Source organism: Nesoenas mayeri, assembly GCF_963082525.1.
Source record: "Nesoenas mayeri genome assembly, chromosome: 5".
Taxonomy (NCBI): Eukaryota; Metazoa; Chordata; class Aves; order Columbiformes; family Columbidae; genus Nesoenas; species Nesoenas mayeri.
The window spans coordinates 31,538,813-31,556,943 of record NC_137548.1 but is presented as its reverse complement, the minus strand read 5'-3'; the positions used below and the strand labels follow the sequence as shown (position 1 = coordinate 31,556,943).

The following is an 18,131-nucleotide window of genomic DNA, read 5'->3' as shown; positions in this document are numbered from 1 at the left end:
ATTTTTATATACACATTTTTCTTTTTAAAGTATTAGATCCTGACAGAATAACTCTTCTTTTTATAAATGTAGTGAAAATGTAAAATTCCAATTTTCAAAACATAACATACAATACTTATTCAAAGCATGTGGGTTTTTTTACATCTATGTAATATATAAATATTATAAAATATCCCAAATTACACTACTTTTACTTTAAGAAATAAGATGTTAAAATGCTATACAGTGTGATTTGTCATATAATTAGTAACCAAAACTATTTAGAAATAAATGAAGCAAGATTTTGCACTTTCAGCAGTTCCATTACTTACAATCATTGACAGTCCCTCATAAAATAGGTATACATACTTTTGCACTAAAATTCTTAATGCATATGAGAAAGCTGGGACACTGTGAATGCATAAAGTTGTGTATTAGCAAAATATGGGCTTGTACATATGCACACACAAATATTTTAGCTGTATGTTAAGCAATACGAAGATCCATTTTTTTCATAGTTTGTACATAAACAAGCAGCCAAAACAGGAAAAAAATACCTTAAGAAACAGATCCTTATTTGTAACTCATAAAGCAATAAAAACAAAAATAAAACATATACAGCTTAAGCATCAATTGGGACTCTTGATAGAGGCTTCAGTAAAAAATTCTACCATGTTCCATTATAAAAATATGTAGCTTGGTAAAACGCTATTGGTCAGACACTATACATTCTGAAAATCAAGACAACTATACAGGATTCTCCCATGTCTTTCAGTACTTAACATGGGTTCATTTACAAGAGGCTAAAATTGTTTAGAAAAAAAATGTTAAATTCCACAACTGTACAAGCATAACCCTATTCGACTGCAGAATTATACTTCTAGTTCTAGTGGGATGATGCATTATGTCTCTTACCAAAGTCTGAAATCACCATTAAATGATTTTCTTTATTTAAGCTTAAAGCAATGGGGAGGGGAAAAATAAACAAAACAAAACCAAACCACATGACCCAACAGAATGGAGAACTATAATTTATCTTGATAGCTTTTCTTAATTATAGCTACATATTAAACTCTCATCCTGAACTTAAAAAAAAAAAAAAAAAAAAGAAGTTACTATTCTCCAGCAAAACTCTGAAAATATATTTTGACTAAATGATTTCAGACATCTGATACTTTCTTCAATCAACACCGCTGCTAACTAGGGCCTACTGTGTTGTGTATTATTTTGGTATGGTAGGCTAATTAATAAAACAAAAAATAGTTTGTTCTTCATAGGTATTACTAAATTAAGGGTTGGACTCGATGATCTCTGAGGTCTTTTCCAACCCAGTTGATTCTGTGATTCTGTGAAATCTAACTACTGGATTTATAAGAAAATATGAGAACAATTCAACACTGAATAATTGCTTACTAACTTATACCACAAGTGATTTAAGAAACTGGAAGCACGTCATTTTTAAATCATATCATTCCTAAAGCACAGAAATGTATGGCTGCAATGAAAAAGGAGCAACAATAATCATTTCAGGTGACTGTTGAACTATAACATCTATTAAATAGAAGCATTCCACTATTCCATTTGAGCAAAACTGTGTGGAAAACACAATGGGAAAAGATAAAAACATTTAAAAGCAAAACAACTGTACTAATAAACAAGAATCAAGTATGGGCATCCACATTGTTTTCCAAATATACATGCCAACAACAAAATACTTAAAATATTAATAAGATTTTTTGGTTTGTGTTTTCATTTTTTGTTTGTTTGTTTTTGGTCTTTTTTGCATATGGGGTTGTTTGTGTTTGAGGCTTAATCTCTCTTAGTTTGTTTACTGACATAACTGCTCTTATTTTTTCATCTATGTCTGTGCATTTATGTATAAGTATATATATAAGAACTGACAGCATTTTGTAAAAATTTTTACCTTTTGATGCTTCTGTATAATTCTAAAGACACATTAATTTGAGACACACCTATTTATTTCTTCAATATTAAAGCAACACAATGTAATTTCTCAAAAATTAAAACCAAACCAAACCAAAAACCACAGGCATTTGGACTTCATATTGAATTTCCACTGTCTGATAAGTAATTTATTGATATACTCTTAATTGCTTTGCAGGAACTTTTAGGCAAAATTACTTCTTAAAGAAAGTTGGACAGAGCTCAAGAATTCTGATTTATTACATAGCTTTTTTTTTTTTTTTTTTAATTTTGCAAGTGTTTTGCATTAGGCAAGCACTTGATTTTAGTAGTTATTAGGCTTCTGGGAATGAGATGCATAAAGTGATTAGAAATCATAAGATGAATTTACATCACAGAATTTTGATTTTTGGGACTGAAACATGAGTACCGTAATTGAAGCTTTCCTGAAATTGCAGGTTGACTGCTGGCAAGGTTATCGAAAAAAGGCAGTCAGAACTTCTACCACACATTACTTCTATGACTCGTGATCAGGTTTTAAGCTATTTCTTGAATAGCATAGTCAAAGTCACAGTTAAATTGGTCTTCTATGTTTTCCTAAATCTTATTTCCTTTCCTATTACTTATGATACAATGAATGGAAGAGTACATTTACAAGTAAGAGAGTGCTTTGTTTTTACTTTAAGCTTCTAGAACAGATATTTAAGAAAACAGATTTTAAGAAATAAAAACAAGCTTAATTTTAGAAGCAAAATTCTGATCGAGTCATATTTTAGTTGTAATATGTTCTGAAAGTACAAGAAAATATTCTTCCTTGTGTTGTTCACAAGAACTGGCTATACTATGAGAGACTGCTCTCAGGCTGCACAACATACTAAAGGGTGCAGAAAGATGGTCAAAGCATCACATTTCTATTATTCATATTTTTGAGTAAGAGTGATGATATAGCTATATAATGGAAGTATAGAATAGATACACTCTGTCTGTATAGAGTTCTCTGAGCCCTTTTTCAATGACTTAATGAATTGTCTAATGATGAAAATCTCACCTTTATATACATATTAAAAAAACTCAATAGTTGCACCCTAGATAATTAATATTGTACTGAGACAGTTAACTTAATTCTCAGTACTTATTAGTATATTTATATAAAGAAAAGTAGAAAGAAAAGGCAGAAAATGACATATCATTTGAAAACAGGGCTAGAGACATGAAAGTATGTAAAGAACATCATTTAAATGTGAAGATGAAACTGCACTTGCAGCTTACCAGCTTCTAGTTTCTCATTACAGATCTTGTCAAAGAAAGGAAATCTTGGTAATAATATTAGCCACATTAAATGACTATTAATATTAAGCCAATACTATGTTTCAGTCTTGCATATATTAATTTTGGTGATTTTAAACCACTGAAATTAATGTGATGACAAAACTAATTTGCTTAAGCCTATATTTTAATGCCCTTTAAGAAAAGGTGGTGTCTTTTTTTATTTGTATTAAAGAGTTGAATACCTTCTGCAGCTAAAATGAGAAACAGATCACTGCAAAGCCCCATTGTACTAAACAATGGAAAAGACTGACTTACTAGACTTTCAACAGTATCAGAGATGAGCCTTTCTAAATACACCACTTGCTTTGCAAAACATATTGAGTCTTCTTTACATTTGCTGTGAACTCCTTTAATCTGTAACTTTGACAAATGATTCTCATCTCAGCAATGACTGTATAAATACATAACACATTTCAAAAATAAAATTTGGAAAGACAAATAATCAAGGATTAACAATTCATTTACAATCCAGATTGTAAAAAGGCTGCTTTGATGGCTTCAGTGATCTAATTTTACTTGCTACCTTTTCACATCTGTAAAAACCAAACAAAATACATTCTGATGATATTTCATCCTATTTGCATTTTGTTTTGCTTTTAAGTAAAATAATAGACAGGGCATAGGGCAAGACAGAAAGACTAAGAAAGCATATAGAGATGGAACACATCCTTATAGGTGTTTATGGAGGTAATTTATCTGAATATATGAACTCCTGGGGACTTGCCTTTGAAAAACAAAAAAAGTGTTTTAAGTATGATGTAAAAGAAAGATTACCTCATGTTCTGTTTGAGGACAAGAAGGGTTAAGGAGTTTAAAGCAAACCAGAAGGTGCCATTTGGATCATCAGAGCAACTGGATGGAGAGAATGATTTAGTCTGAAGATTACAGTAAAATGGACAAGGAAGAATCAGGACCTTCTCTTTCCTCAAAATTTGTCCAAGTAACACAGAACTACTACAAGATCAGGTACTGTTACACTGAAATACCAGAAAACTCAAGTAAGACTGAGGCATCAAAACACATACGAAGATATGGGTCTAAGATTCATGTGAAAAAAAAAAAACAACCACAAAGTCCTAGAAGGAAAGAAAACTTCTCTTCCTTTTGATTCTGGCTTACTTCAGGATTTGGAAAAATATCATCAAAACTACAAAGCTATCACAAGGCATGAGATAACTTCAGAAATTTTTTAAGAATCAGAACCCTGTTGAAAATTTCTGAAATGTTGAATGCTGCTGTTCATGCCCCAACAAAATCTAATATTCACATTCCACTTCTGAAGCACATGCAATGAAGATTTAATCATCAGCTACAGAGTTGACTGTGTTGATAAAACACAGTTTTGCATACATATTGAAATGATGTTCAACATTGGTGAAACAGAAAATTTAAACAGTGATTTGGCACCTGAATTAAGTCAAGGGCACATGTGGGACAAGATATAGTATAACTGTTTTTGTGTAATGTTAAATTTTTGCCATGAGATCTAATGTATAGAACTGTCTTTCTAGTAAATAAGGGCTTTCTTGTTGGTGGTTTTTTTTTGGTTGTTTGTTGGTTTTGTTGTTTTTGTTTGTTTGTTTTTTTCCTCTCCTCACAACTTGTAAACACTCCTGTGTATCTTATTATTCACTGGAGAAGTGTACCTGGTTTATAAGTTTATAAGAAATTGTTGACTAGGTGAAGACACACACTGATCTATAAAACTATACTTACTCATACGATAGAGATTAGTAAGGTTCATCTATGTGACAGACTGTTGCCTTAAATGGATGATGAAAACAAGAAAGGCTTCTCAGAAGGGAGAAGCATTTTAAGAAACCAATGAAGGTTTCTTAAGGAAGGAAGGACTTGGGAGTATTGGTGGTGAAAAACTGAACACGACCCAGCAATGTGTACTCACAGCCCAGAAAGCCAATCATATCCTGGGCTGCATCAAAAGAAGTGTGTCTAGGAGGTAGAGAGATGATTCTCCCCCTCTACTCTGTTCTCATGAGACCTCACCTGGAATACTGCATCCAGCTCTGGGGCCCCCAGTGTAAGACAGACATGGACCTGCTCAAGTGGGTCCAGAGGAGGGCCATGAGGATGATCAGGACTCTGGAGCACCTCCCCTATGAGGACAGATGGAGAGTTGGCATTGTTTAGCCCAGAGAAGAAAAGGCTTTGGGGACATCTTATAGCAGCCTTGCATTAGTTAAAGAGGACCTACACGAAAAATGAGGACATACTCTTCATCAGGGAGTGTAGTGATACCACGAGGTGTAACAATCTTAAACTGAAAGAGTGCACATTTAGACTAGATATTAGTGAGACGTTCCTTACTGTGAGGGTGGTGAGACATTGGAACAGGCTGCCCAGAGAGTTTATGGATGCCCCAACCCAGAAGTGTTCAAGGCCAGGTTGGATGTGGCTTTGAGCAACCTGATCTAGTGCAAGGTATGCCTGCCTATGGCAGTGGGATTGGAACTAGATGATCTTTAAAGTCCGTTCCAATCTAAACCATACTATAATTCTACGAAGTCTACTGAGTCTTTATAGTCTCAGCTCATATCCTGTATTTGGATAAAAAACAAAACAAACAAAAAAAAATTTAAGCAAATATTTTCAAATGTGTATTCTTAAAGTCACTTCGAAGTAAAACTTTTGATTTAAAAATTATGATAGCTTCTTTTTGTTGTTGTTGATCAGTGTTTCTGAAGTAAAATTAGTCATTTTCACTAGAAGAAAGTGAGTTTACAAATCTGATCTCAGACATTCAGTTTTGCAGATTTTGAATACAATGTCTGGGACTATGATTAATGAACAGAGTTAAAGATTCATGACAGGTTAATTATCTACTGAAAAAGCTAAAATGAAACTGGATCCAATGAAAACATTAATTGTAAGTTCTATATGTGAAAATTTTACTCTAGATTTTCAGGGAAGAACTTCTAAAACCTTTGTCCAGACTTTGATAGCTAAACATTTTATAGAATCAAAGAATGATTCAGGTTGGAAGGGATCTCTGGAGGCCAAACAGTGCAACTCCTGCTTAAAACAGAGTTAGCTATAAGATGACACATCTTTCTTTCTATATAGTACACAGGTCTGTAGTGCCCATCTCCAATTCCATACACTTCCTGGACAGGCTGCTACAACACCTGCTACCTGTAAACCAACTGAAAGCTGGAAGGAAAATTCAACTAGCATACAAAGAAGCTGCAACAGTTTCTGAAGAAGGTGATTTGGTAAGACCACATTATGCAGCCTTTTCCACTGTTCATAGGAGCTATTATCAACTTAGAGGTGAAATTCAAAGCCGAACCAGCTCAGGCTCCCGATCAGTTTATGATCACTTCCCCTGTGTTGCAACATGGTCTGAAAGAGTTGGTGTGATACTTAAACTAATAGAGAGTAGGGAAGTTATATTCTCATAGCAGTTTCTAGGAAGTAAAAGGGCACAGGAATCAGTAGGTTATTGTCAAATAATAGCTAGAAACAGCAGATGGATGACATCTGTGAAGAGATTGCCTATGTTATGTAGAGAGAAAAGATGCAAACATTTGTTAATTAAGTATCTATCAGACCTGCTTAGAGGAGAGAACTACTGGTAAGTATCAACTGGTAAATCCATAGAATTAGGAGATGCGAAAAACTGCAGTGGAGGAGGGTCAAAAGGAACCAGATAGACTTGTTTGCAAATCTTCCAAAGCTGAAAAGCCAAAGTTAGAGAGACCAGAATGTTTGGATAGTGACTTCCATCAGTAAGGAGAAATGCCAGGCCAGACTCAGCCTCTGTGTATAACCATGCCTTTCCTGAAGAGAGAAAGTGCTGAAACTCAAGCAGTCAGCCAAAGCTTTACCTACTGACTTTCTTCACTGAAACTGTAGCCAGAAGATACTTCTTTTCTCAGCTCACTTCTCTGAACCAAGTGTTGGTAAAGTAGCCCAGGGAAAAGACAGGACAACAGAGAAATGAGAGCTTCACGCTCATATAGACAGGGATGGCATTGCAAGGCTTCAACTACAGGTATCTTCATTCATGCTTTTTGGTAGAAAGAGCTAGAAAACCAAAAGAAATATCTTCAAAGTTCCCAGTGAAGGTAACAGTTATTATTTCAAATCAGCTCTCAATCTCAAGTGCTAAGTCTACTTTCTTCAATCTGTAATGTAATACTTTGGCTGCCAAAGTTAGTGGGTAATACTCTAAGACAGGAAGAATCACGTAGAGTTTGTGTAAAGGAATACAGGTCACTCTTGGCAAAAAATAAGCCAAGAATTAGAATTTCTGATTATCCTGATCATTTTAATAAAGGTGTTACCTGTCTGCTATAAAAAAGTAGCAACACTGGAGTTCTAGATCACAATTACCTGTTATAAAATGTTATCCTTTTAATTTCTTAAATAGAGGTTTATGTCTTTCATTAAGATACAGAATATTCTGACACTAGAGGATAGATTATTTCACTGCAATCTCTATCTAAGAACTTAGCTAACAATTTCATATATTGGTAAAAAGAATGGATTTTAGATTTATGGAGTCAATATTTATAGTGTATGAATTTATCATTAATAGATGTTACTTCATTAAAAGAGAAGTTTAAGAATTCATTGTGGTTAAAGCTGTTCAACACATACACATGCATATCTCCAACTATTTGCAGTTTAATATTACTATTCACCCATATGTACAGAGGTAATAGGTTTAAATTTTAAGATGTAGAGCCAGTCAATATATCAGTTTTATAAGTTACATATTGTATTTAGTCTGTCTTATCTTCACTAGCAGCAGCTCTGTTCACTAGTCCATCCCTCCAGAATTTGATTTAACATTTCAAACATGGAATTGTGTTTAAAAACAAACAAACAAAAAACAAAAACAAACAAAAAAACCACAATAACCCCAAAACTAAACAACAAAAAATGCAATAAACCCTAAACGAACCAACCAAACTAAAAAAAAAACAACCAACCAACCAAAACAAAACAAACCCAAAACCAAACCAAGAAAAAAGTCAAACAAGAACAAACACAAACCCACAACAAAGCAAACAAAAAACCACAAAAACTTTACAAATAAGTTTTCTGGAGAAGTATTGTGGACAAGCTGTTTCAGCTTCAGATACAAGACAGGAAGTATTTAGGTATGTCCTTATACAGCTCTGTAATCTAGTTTCTCAGGATCTTCCTGACACCTAAAAATGAGCTTAATTTCATTGCAAAGGGGACAAACACTTTTCACTGTAATAGAGAACATCTCTTTCCCATTGGGTTAAGAAGTATTGGCATAAACTCTAACATTTCACAAGCAGAAAAGCCATTCAAAATACAGATCTTTTCAGCATTTTCTCTCTATCATTTTCATGTTTAATAACTGAGAAACTAATCCTACAGAAGCAGAGCTTTTCTTTTCAATGTTTTCTTATAAATTATAATATTTTATGTAAATTATCACATGTAGAGAAAAAATAATATAGTAGTAAATATTAGATATCATATACAATGACTTATGCACAGCTTCATCCATCTAAAGCAGTCTGATCATTCCAAACTCATTCAAACATCTTCATATAAGCATTCTGTGTATGTCAGTATAAACAAAGTAAAGTAATTGTATACGGTTACCAAATTACTTTATAGGACACTGAATCTTGCTAGTGTAGAAGGACGGAACAATCTTTTCCCATGTAACACAGATGAGAAACTAAAATCTATCCTATAGAGGATAGAGAGACAAGACAAAATTTCACTAATGTTCACTCCTTTCTTTATCATTTTCTTATTCTATACAATGGAAAATAATTTTAAATCCTTTATGACACATATTTCACATTCTCCTTACAGGGCAACTTTTTTTTTTTTTATTTTTCTTAAAATTAAAATTGTTCTGGAAAATGTAATGAACTAAAGAATACTAGATAAATAATGACTTGCAAATATATTTTGCATTGGCCATAAGTTTTGCAAAAAGTCAGTGTAAAATAGGCAAAAAGATGCCAAAATAACATACCCTAAAATTGTAGTAAACATCCCAAGTAAATTATAGTTTCAAGTTCCTACAGGTTAAGATTTTAAAGTATCTAAGATAGGGTCTAAAAAAAATATATATTTTTTTTATTTTATTTTATTTTATTTTATTTTATTTTATTTTATTTTATATACATAAATCCAGGAATCATTCAGTTAATCTGTGATTTTTAGTAACGCTGAAGATTTACAAAGAGGCTCACCATTTAATATTAAAATTCAGAGATATTTAACTAAAACCTAGAACTGTATTATCACCTTACACAGTAAAAAAAAGTTTATGAAACACATCAGAGTGTGGCATGGAAACTTACAAAACACTGTCTGAAAGAACTGCTGAGAAACAGGGAACATGTAAGTATAAGGAAAAAGAGGACCAGCAAGTTACTAAAGGTTAAAATAACATTTCCTTAAAGAACATGTTATGTTGACCCCTTGCAGCCTTAAAGTTATAAGACTTCTAAGGAGCTGCTGTGACTCTCTATTCCCAACCAAAAACTCACTTGTTTGATGCGGTCTGGATTAACAGTGGTCTGAGGCTGTAGAATGCTGACAGGCTCTGTCTTGGCCACATTTTGAGGCATTTCTCGAATCTTCTCTGCAATGAAGCCATGAACTGCATTTAGTGCTTCAACTGTTCCCTGGATCAGACACACCCGCTCTGTAGTACCTGCAAATACCAAAAGTTGATCTGAATGAAGTGGATTCTTCAAAATCCCACAAACTGCATCAGTTATGGAATAAAGATGGCATTCAAAAGCAACCTTGCAAAACCAACTTGCAACACCCCCATAAACATACAAACAAAAGCAGAGATTTCCAAAGGATAACACAGTAGTGATCTGAAGACATTTTAAACAACTCCTATTTGTGTACATCCTACAAACAAATAACTTTACAAGCCAATATAGAGAAAGAAAGACAGAAAGAAAGACAGAAAGAAAGGAAGGGAAAGAGAAAGAGAGAGAGACAGAGAGAGAAACAGAGAGAGAGAAAACCCAAATAAACCATTTGTTGGAAATATCAGTAAATATTATAAATGTGTGCAGACTACATGTCTTTTAAATTATTTTGGCCTAGTTCTAGATTATTCTAAAACATTGCAACAAAAAGTTGAACATAATAGCCAGTATTATAGAGGTACTTGGAATAAGCTTTTACAATGAACACCTGAACTACAAATATATTCATTTAGCATAGACATTATATCATTTCTTGAAACAGCAGCAAATTATGGCAAGACCTTTCAAGGCTAACTGAACTCATGTATTCAAGTATCTACTTTGTCTTTTCTAACCTCCATACCTCACAACATCCCTGAAATAACCACAATTACTTACTGAATACATAGAGTTTTAGCTGTCTTTCATGTGACTTAGCAGTTGGATATCATGAAAGCTTGTACCAAATACGTAGTTGATATTCCACAGATTACATTTCAAGAACTTCTGTTTAGAGTTAAGCTGAATACCATTCATGCGGGACACGTACACTCCACTGACTACCTTCTACGCATCCGGGTCCTAAGATCATGAGAAAATATTATACACTTGCCAATTAGGTCTGATAGGTGACATATGCATTTATTCTATGTATAAGAATAGCAGGCCTTTGGTTGCAATGAAGCAGAGGAGGTGACACTTTCCCACAGTACTCATTTGTAAAGACAGGACCGGTGCTTAAGAAAAAGAGTCCTTGAACATATTGCTCATTCCCAACACCTGCAGCAAAGTGTGACTCTCCATTTCTTGTCATTTCAGGTTTGCCTGGTTTTCAGTTCTAACCGTTCTGTTCTGCTCTGTAACATTTTGCTTAATTCTGCTCTTCAGTCTGAAGCACATTATTTTCTTGTATTGGCTATCAGTCCCTCTCCCTTATTTCACCATTATTCACTCTCGCCTTTAATTTCATTGACTCTCATAATGACTTGCCTATCCCTCTAGCCTGAAGGAGAATCTGATGTACCACATTCACCTTGTCTTTGTATATCACCTCATTTAATTTGTAATACTGTGCATATTAGCTACAAATATCAAATAACTACCATAGCTCTAGTTATCATTCTCCTGAAAGGCTTAGACAAAGCCTATATTACCACATAACCCTTTTCCAAACTGAAATTGTGCTGCTTGTGTTACAAATAGAGCAGTCCTTATTTGTTTGATTTCTTAACTGAAAGCATCTACCAGATGGGCAAAGATGGATGGAGAACTGTGGAAAAATACTTGATTTATTTTTGGTGACTAGGCTGGTTTTAGATGATTTTGTATGGCTTTATATTTTTTTTTCCTTTTTATTTTATTTTTTTTAAAGAAGTTCAGTTCTACATATTGGGTAGAGCTTGATATTGCCTCACTAGAACAAAGAATATTAAAAATACAGTATCGATTCTAAGGATATAAGTATGATACTGTACTGAAACATTCTGTATACCACATATCAAACTACTTAAATAGGTTCCACAAAATAAATTTTGACTTGTAAAACAAGATCTAACAGAAGTTGAAAAACTGAAACGTAAAAAGGGAGTATTGTAGTTTCCACTTTTGTTCTACAGAAATACCAAAACAAGACAACCTAAATGTCCAAGTAAAATTGCTTTGAAATTTCATGTAGTACATGCTTCCACAAACACTTTATGTACATTTCTGACGTACTCAGATTGATTAGTTCTCATCCACGTTTTTACTCTCAAATACCTGTAGAACAATCCTACTAACAGAAGAAAATTATAATATGAACTATAATTATATTAGTTTCACTTCAAGATTACAGGAGGGGAACCAAAATAACAAATTTGAGCCGTGGAATTATCACAAAAATAAATATACATTTTGTCATTGGCATATTCCTAGTAAATATTGTGACATGGTCACACCTGAATATTTTCTGACAAAAGATTCATTGACTCTACTTAAATAAATGAAATGTAACAATGTGGTAAATGCTAACAAGTTTGCAATTATTTCTGAAGTTCATAACATACTAGTTGCCTTCATGATTGTACAATCCACACAGAATCAAAGGCAATACACAGATTAGAGAAATGGACCAGGGAGGTAAGTAACCTCCTGATAATAGTACAGTAACCTTAGCAATCTGCAAGAAAAAAGTTTTTTATTAGTAAATGTTTCTCACCTGCTTCTGTAGATGATATCTAAACCTTCAATATTTCGTTACCCAAAGATGAAACAGAAGACTAAGTGCCCTGACTACTCATTAATTTATTCATATACATTTAAAATCTTTTTTTCTTAAGAAACAGTATCAGGTAACGCTGAAATTCAACTTTGTGGAAGAAATCATAAAGAAAAACTGACAGAATGAGAAACAAACATTTTTTTCTCTATTAAAAGATGTTATTTAAAAATAATCAAAATTAGGATTCAAACATGTCAATCAGTATTTCAAAAGTTGTCACATTAAAAATCCTTGAGATAAAATATAAAGTTAAATTGAATAGACTCTTACCAGTAAGTTATATCTGTCATCAGCAAGATTTAGAACATTCACGTGACCTGTTACAGTGTGTTTTCAACAAATTCACTTCAAAATACTAGGTTGGTGCAAAAGTAATTGCAATTTTGGACCAGCAATTTTAAATCATTAGAATTAGGTTCAGACACATCCTTGTTAATCAAAATAGGGACCATTACAGTCAACACACTTTTGCCAACAACAAACAAGTTTGTTTATTTCTGTAGCATAAAAATCCTTGCTTTGGGATTTGACGAACTCTTGGAAAGCATTTTCTTCATCCTGCTGGTTGTGGAAGTGTCTTCCCTGCAAAAAGTTGTCAAGATGCTTGAAGAAGTGGTAGTCAGTTGGCAAGATGAGGCAAAACTTCATAGCCCAACTTGTTCAACTTTGGAAGCGTTGGTTATGCAACATGCGGTCGGGCATTGTCGTGGAGAAGAATTGGGCCCTTTCTGTTGACCACTGCTGGCTGCAGGTGTTGCAGTTTTCAGTGCATCTCATTGATCTGCTGAGCAGACTTCTCAGATGTAATGGTTCTGCCAAGATTCAGAAAGCTGTAGTGGATCAGACTGGCAGCAGACCACCAAGAGTGACCATGACCTTTTTCGAGTGCAAGTTTGGCTTTGGGAAGTGCTTTGGAGGCTCTTCTCGGTCCAACCACTGAGTTGGTTGTCACCAGTTGTATAAAATCTACTTTTTGTCACACATCCCAATCTGATTGAGAAATGGTTGGTTTTGCATAGGATAAGAGAAGACAACACTGCAAAATGACAATTTTTTCGATTTTTGGTCGATTCACAAGACAACCAGTTATTGAGCTTTTTGATCTTTCCAATTTGCTTGTCGAATGGCCATTAAATGGTTGACATTGAGTTCTTAGGTGACTTCTCATGTAGTTTTAAGATGATCAGCTTCAATGATTGCTCTCAGTTGGCCATTGTCAACTTCTGATGGCTGACCATTATGCTCCTCATCTTCAAGGCTCTCATCTCCTTTGTGAAACTTCTTGAACCACCACTGAACTGTATGTTCGTTAGCAGTTCCTGGGCCAAATGCACTGCTGATGTTATGAGTTGTCTCCACTGCTGTGCAACCCATTTTGAACTTGAATAAGAAAATCACTCAAATTTGCTTTTTGTTTAACATTATTTCCATAGTCTAAAATAAATATAAAATAAACAGCAAGTAATAAGTCAGTAGCAAAAAAAAACAAAGTGAGAAAAGTGCATTAAAATGATATAACCACATTTATTTAAGAATGTATTCCAATATCAAATGGCAAATTTCAACAATGCAAAAAACACAATTCCTTTTGCACCAACCTAATCTTTTTGCCAAAACACTGTCAAAAACGAGAGTTTAAATGACATAAGTGGAAGTAACCACAGAAAATGAAACTTGGTTCATAGACAAAGCTGCCTTAATGCTTTTTCTTCCTACTTGGCTTCCTCCCCCTTTTGCAAACAGCCCCTGTGGTTTCTGTGTAAAGCAATCCAGCTCTAAGAAAATGCTCTGGGGAGTCTTTACACCACAGTATTAATTGTCTCCTAAATGATGAGATGTGATGTGGATTGATCAATGCAGCTAATGCAAGTGTTCTCCAGGCCAGCAGACAACACACTGAAATACAACACAGATCAGATTCCATCCCTGCTACCAGAGCCTCACAGGAAAAGTACTTACCAGGGATGACTACTGTCAAAACATTTGAAAGTAAAACAGTCGATGCTAAATACAAATTTCATTAGACTTGACACTAAGTGGCTAAAGGGTATTCTACAATCTGTGTTATTGTAGAAGGTGTAATATAATAAAAATGTTCTATGTCATGTTACAGACCAAACACACTACATTTTAGGATATTTACAATGTTTATATATAATCCAGGACGTAATATCTCATAAAGAAATACAACTGTGGGAAAGTACATTTCATGTAGAGTAAGATACAGTTTTAAAGTGCATCAGTAGCACATTTTCTTCAGGGGTTATATCTTATGATTTCTATTGCAACAAACATGAAAAGAGTGAGGAAAAAAAAAAAAGAAAAGCGTGGAGAAATTTTATACATGTACAGTCCGGAATGTCTTTAATCTTCTAAAGTGATGTTGTCATATTCCTTCACACAACTCTGCTAGCTTTTCACTCAGATAACAGAGTACAATAATTTCAAAAGTCACACAAAAGGAAAACTGCCAGCTACATGACCAACTTGTGTAACAAAAATAAGCCTATGAACAACCAAAGTTGGTGAATTTTCTGTCACTTTAAAAGCTTTTAGACTCCATTAGTGTCTAAAGTAAAATGTCAGATTATTTATAATTTTCATCTGTTTAACAGTTACATCCACTCCTTTTTCCATGTTTCTGTGAACAAAAGCTCAGCCATGTATATACATACTTTTTGTCATATGATTTTTCAAATACATATTTAAAATACAGATCTGGTTTCTTAAATAGCTGACTTAGAGAAAGTCAATTTACCAAATAATCAGTGCCTTTAACTTTTTTCTTGTGCAAACACAGAAAATATAAAATGATGATGATTATTATTTTTTAATTAGTTTTAATTCAAGTTGGAGTTAGGGTCATTTATTGTACATTGTCTTTTACATATGAAGAGATAAAATATACACCAGAGAAGAATAATTCTGCCACAGAAAATGACAACATGTAGAGCAGGTGGACATTACCCTTGTCCATTCAAATAAAAAAACCCAGAAAAAATGTTTTTATTTATGTTCAATAATACTGAAGTCCGTGACAGAAGTTTGCATGTGGTTGCAAAACAGGAAAACCACTATCCAAATAGATTCTGATTATGATGTTGCCACAATCATTTCATGCTTACTTTTTCTAAGGAACTCATGTAAATTACTTTGTATTTTTATGTGCTATACTCTTCAGCACATAAAATGTATTTTATTTCCTCTTATTTCAGAATTAAAATCTGATTTGCACATGTATGTTTTAACTTTTTCTTATCAAATAGAAGCAGCACAATGTTATTGCACAAAAAAGCCTACCTGTGCTGTTACCCAAAAACAGATTCTTAAAACTGACAGATAAAAAAGGAATCTTAATCAGATTTTGATGTTATTTATATTGCTCGTAGGGAGAAATATTTTGGGCCTAGTTTTGGTGTGTCTGATTTTTGTTTGTTTGTTTTATTTTGTTTATTTTTTGTTTTTGTTTTGGTTTGGTTTTTTTTACATGGAAACAGGCAATTTAAAAGTAAGTAAATAAAAGCCTGTTTTGAAATCTAATAAGTTAGTCAGGCCTAAAAGCTACAAAGCTTGCAATAACTTTATTTTTAATCATTCATTCTTCCTTCCACCTTCTTTAACTACCTAAAACTTCACTTCCGGCAAATACCCTTGGCAACCGTATTACATTAAATTTTGTCAGAAACATTTTAAATACAGTTGTGAAACTTCAAAACAACAGACCATAAGCTTTTTCTCTGAGAAGTTTTTTATTTACAACTGATATAGCTTTTAAAACAACTATTAGAATAAATGCTAGAAGATGCAGCAAGATAAAAGGTACTGATGCTTTCAATGTTTTTTGTTTCTATACTTAACAGGCATACATCAATATATGGTTACTATTAAACTTTTGTTTGTTTGCTTACAGACTGATCAAATGTGTAAGAGTTCTACTGTATTCACAGAAATACTCACTAAATGTTAAACGTGCTTCTGTATTTTATGAACCTTAATTGAAATGTTTCAGGGAACACACTGTACCTTTCAGAAAGGACTCTCTGGCATTTATATAACTCCATACACTTTTCATTGGGCTTTTACATCAATCTTAAAGAGCATTTGAAAGCCTAAAAAGCACAATGCATTACTAGCCCAGGGTAATCCCAATACATCCACTAATTAAATCTCCTTATATTTTTCCAGTGTACCATGCCAATATCTTTGACGCTGAAAGGGAAAACCTCACAGTGGAGCCAAAGCTAAAACCTTAACTAAATGAAAGGCGGCACTACAATCTCTCAGCAGCTGATTTGCATTAAGCTTTTTATTTGACAATGCACAATACAGCAGTGCACTAACCCTAATATCCCATACGTTTATTTTTCTGACCCATGATCAAACAGCCCGTAGAGAAGGATTCTATATAACACCACCAGCAACTGCTTCAGACTGAAGCTGATCTTACACAAGCTCTTGGCACAATAGGACTGTGCTTTGACATGATTCCCGAGCAATGTAAAAATTGTCAATAAAGATGCTTAACAGGAAAATCAGATAAAGTCTTCCCTTGCATGTAACATTTCCTCTCTACATTTGCAAAAAAACTCAGTAAAAGAAAATCAGAGAAAAAAAATTGTTTTAGTCAAATGCATTAGCAGTATTCCACAATGCCTTAAAACAGACATGGAAAACCTTTGTCATATAAAGGACAAAACGTATACAACCTTAAATGCAGCACATAAGAACAACCCACACGTGTTCAAAGCATCACAGCAATCTCAAAAATACAGTTTTCTCCATTGGTCTTTATCTTCCTCCTATCCTTTTACCTTTTTTTCTTGAAAGAGAATTAATTGGTCCCAATACAGGGCCTGTTCCCATGTGCATCACAGACAGAAAGATGGTTCTCCCTCAAAGCAAAGCTTGATGATATAATGTAATGTTTCACAGAGTTACTACTTTTTCCCCATCAGTGAACAGTAAGCATCTAAATAATGAAACATGTTAATAAAAATCCAATATCTAATTCTGACAGAAAATGAGAAGGTCTCTGAGAAGTAAAAACTTTCAAAATCATTATAAAATAAGCACAACTCAATATCCCAACAAGACCAAATCATTGGAGAAAAAAGCTGACTTTATTTTTTGAAGAAGACCACAGAACAGAAAGAAAAAAGTGACATGTGGTTTTCAAGATCTCTGGAATGAATTTTCATATCAACAAAAGCACTTAAGATTATTTTTAATGCAATGTATGTCTCAGTTGACAATTAGAGCTTTTATGCTATGCTATCATAAAATGAACCTTTGTTAATAGTGCCTCTATGTACAATTACCAAAGGAAAAAACCCACCCATTTAAAAAGTAAAATATACTTTGAAAAACTGTAGGAACATCTTAAAATTTAGACTGATAACAGTTCATATCATCAAGGGAGCCTTTCCCCTCAAAAATATTTCTCAAGTTCCATCATTTAAAAATCTGTGAAAAGCTTTCAAAAATCCTTCCACATAAGGCCAGTTGCTCAAGAAATCAAATCACCTAATACATGCATTACTATGCATCTGTTTCGAGGAAACAAATACCAAATTTCAGGCAAACAAGCTATAGTGAAGCTTTAGATTAGAGGTTCTATTATAATATTTGTAATTGTATAAATATATATATTAGGTAATTGAAGTAAACATGGACAGTGATCACAGACACAT

At 33.5% G+C, this 18,131-nt stretch overlaps 1 protein-coding gene across 3 annotated transcripts in view; it reads right to left on the bottom strand.

Moving 5' to 3' along the window:
• The window catches only part of NOVA1 (NOVA alternative splicing regulator 1), a gene marked incomplete at both ends in the record, with an annotated part of 148,337 nt that overhangs the window by 26,332 nt on the left and 103,874 nt on the right, over positions 1–18,131 (bottom strand). For all 3 annotated transcript variants that reach the window (XM_080345835.1, XM_080345836.1, XM_080345837.1), the window contains one exon: positions 9,744–9,910. In XM_080345835.1, coding sequence (XP_080201961.1) covers positions 9,744–9,910 — 167 coding nt within the window. The remainder of the gene's footprint in view (positions 1–9,743; positions 9,911–18,131) is intronic.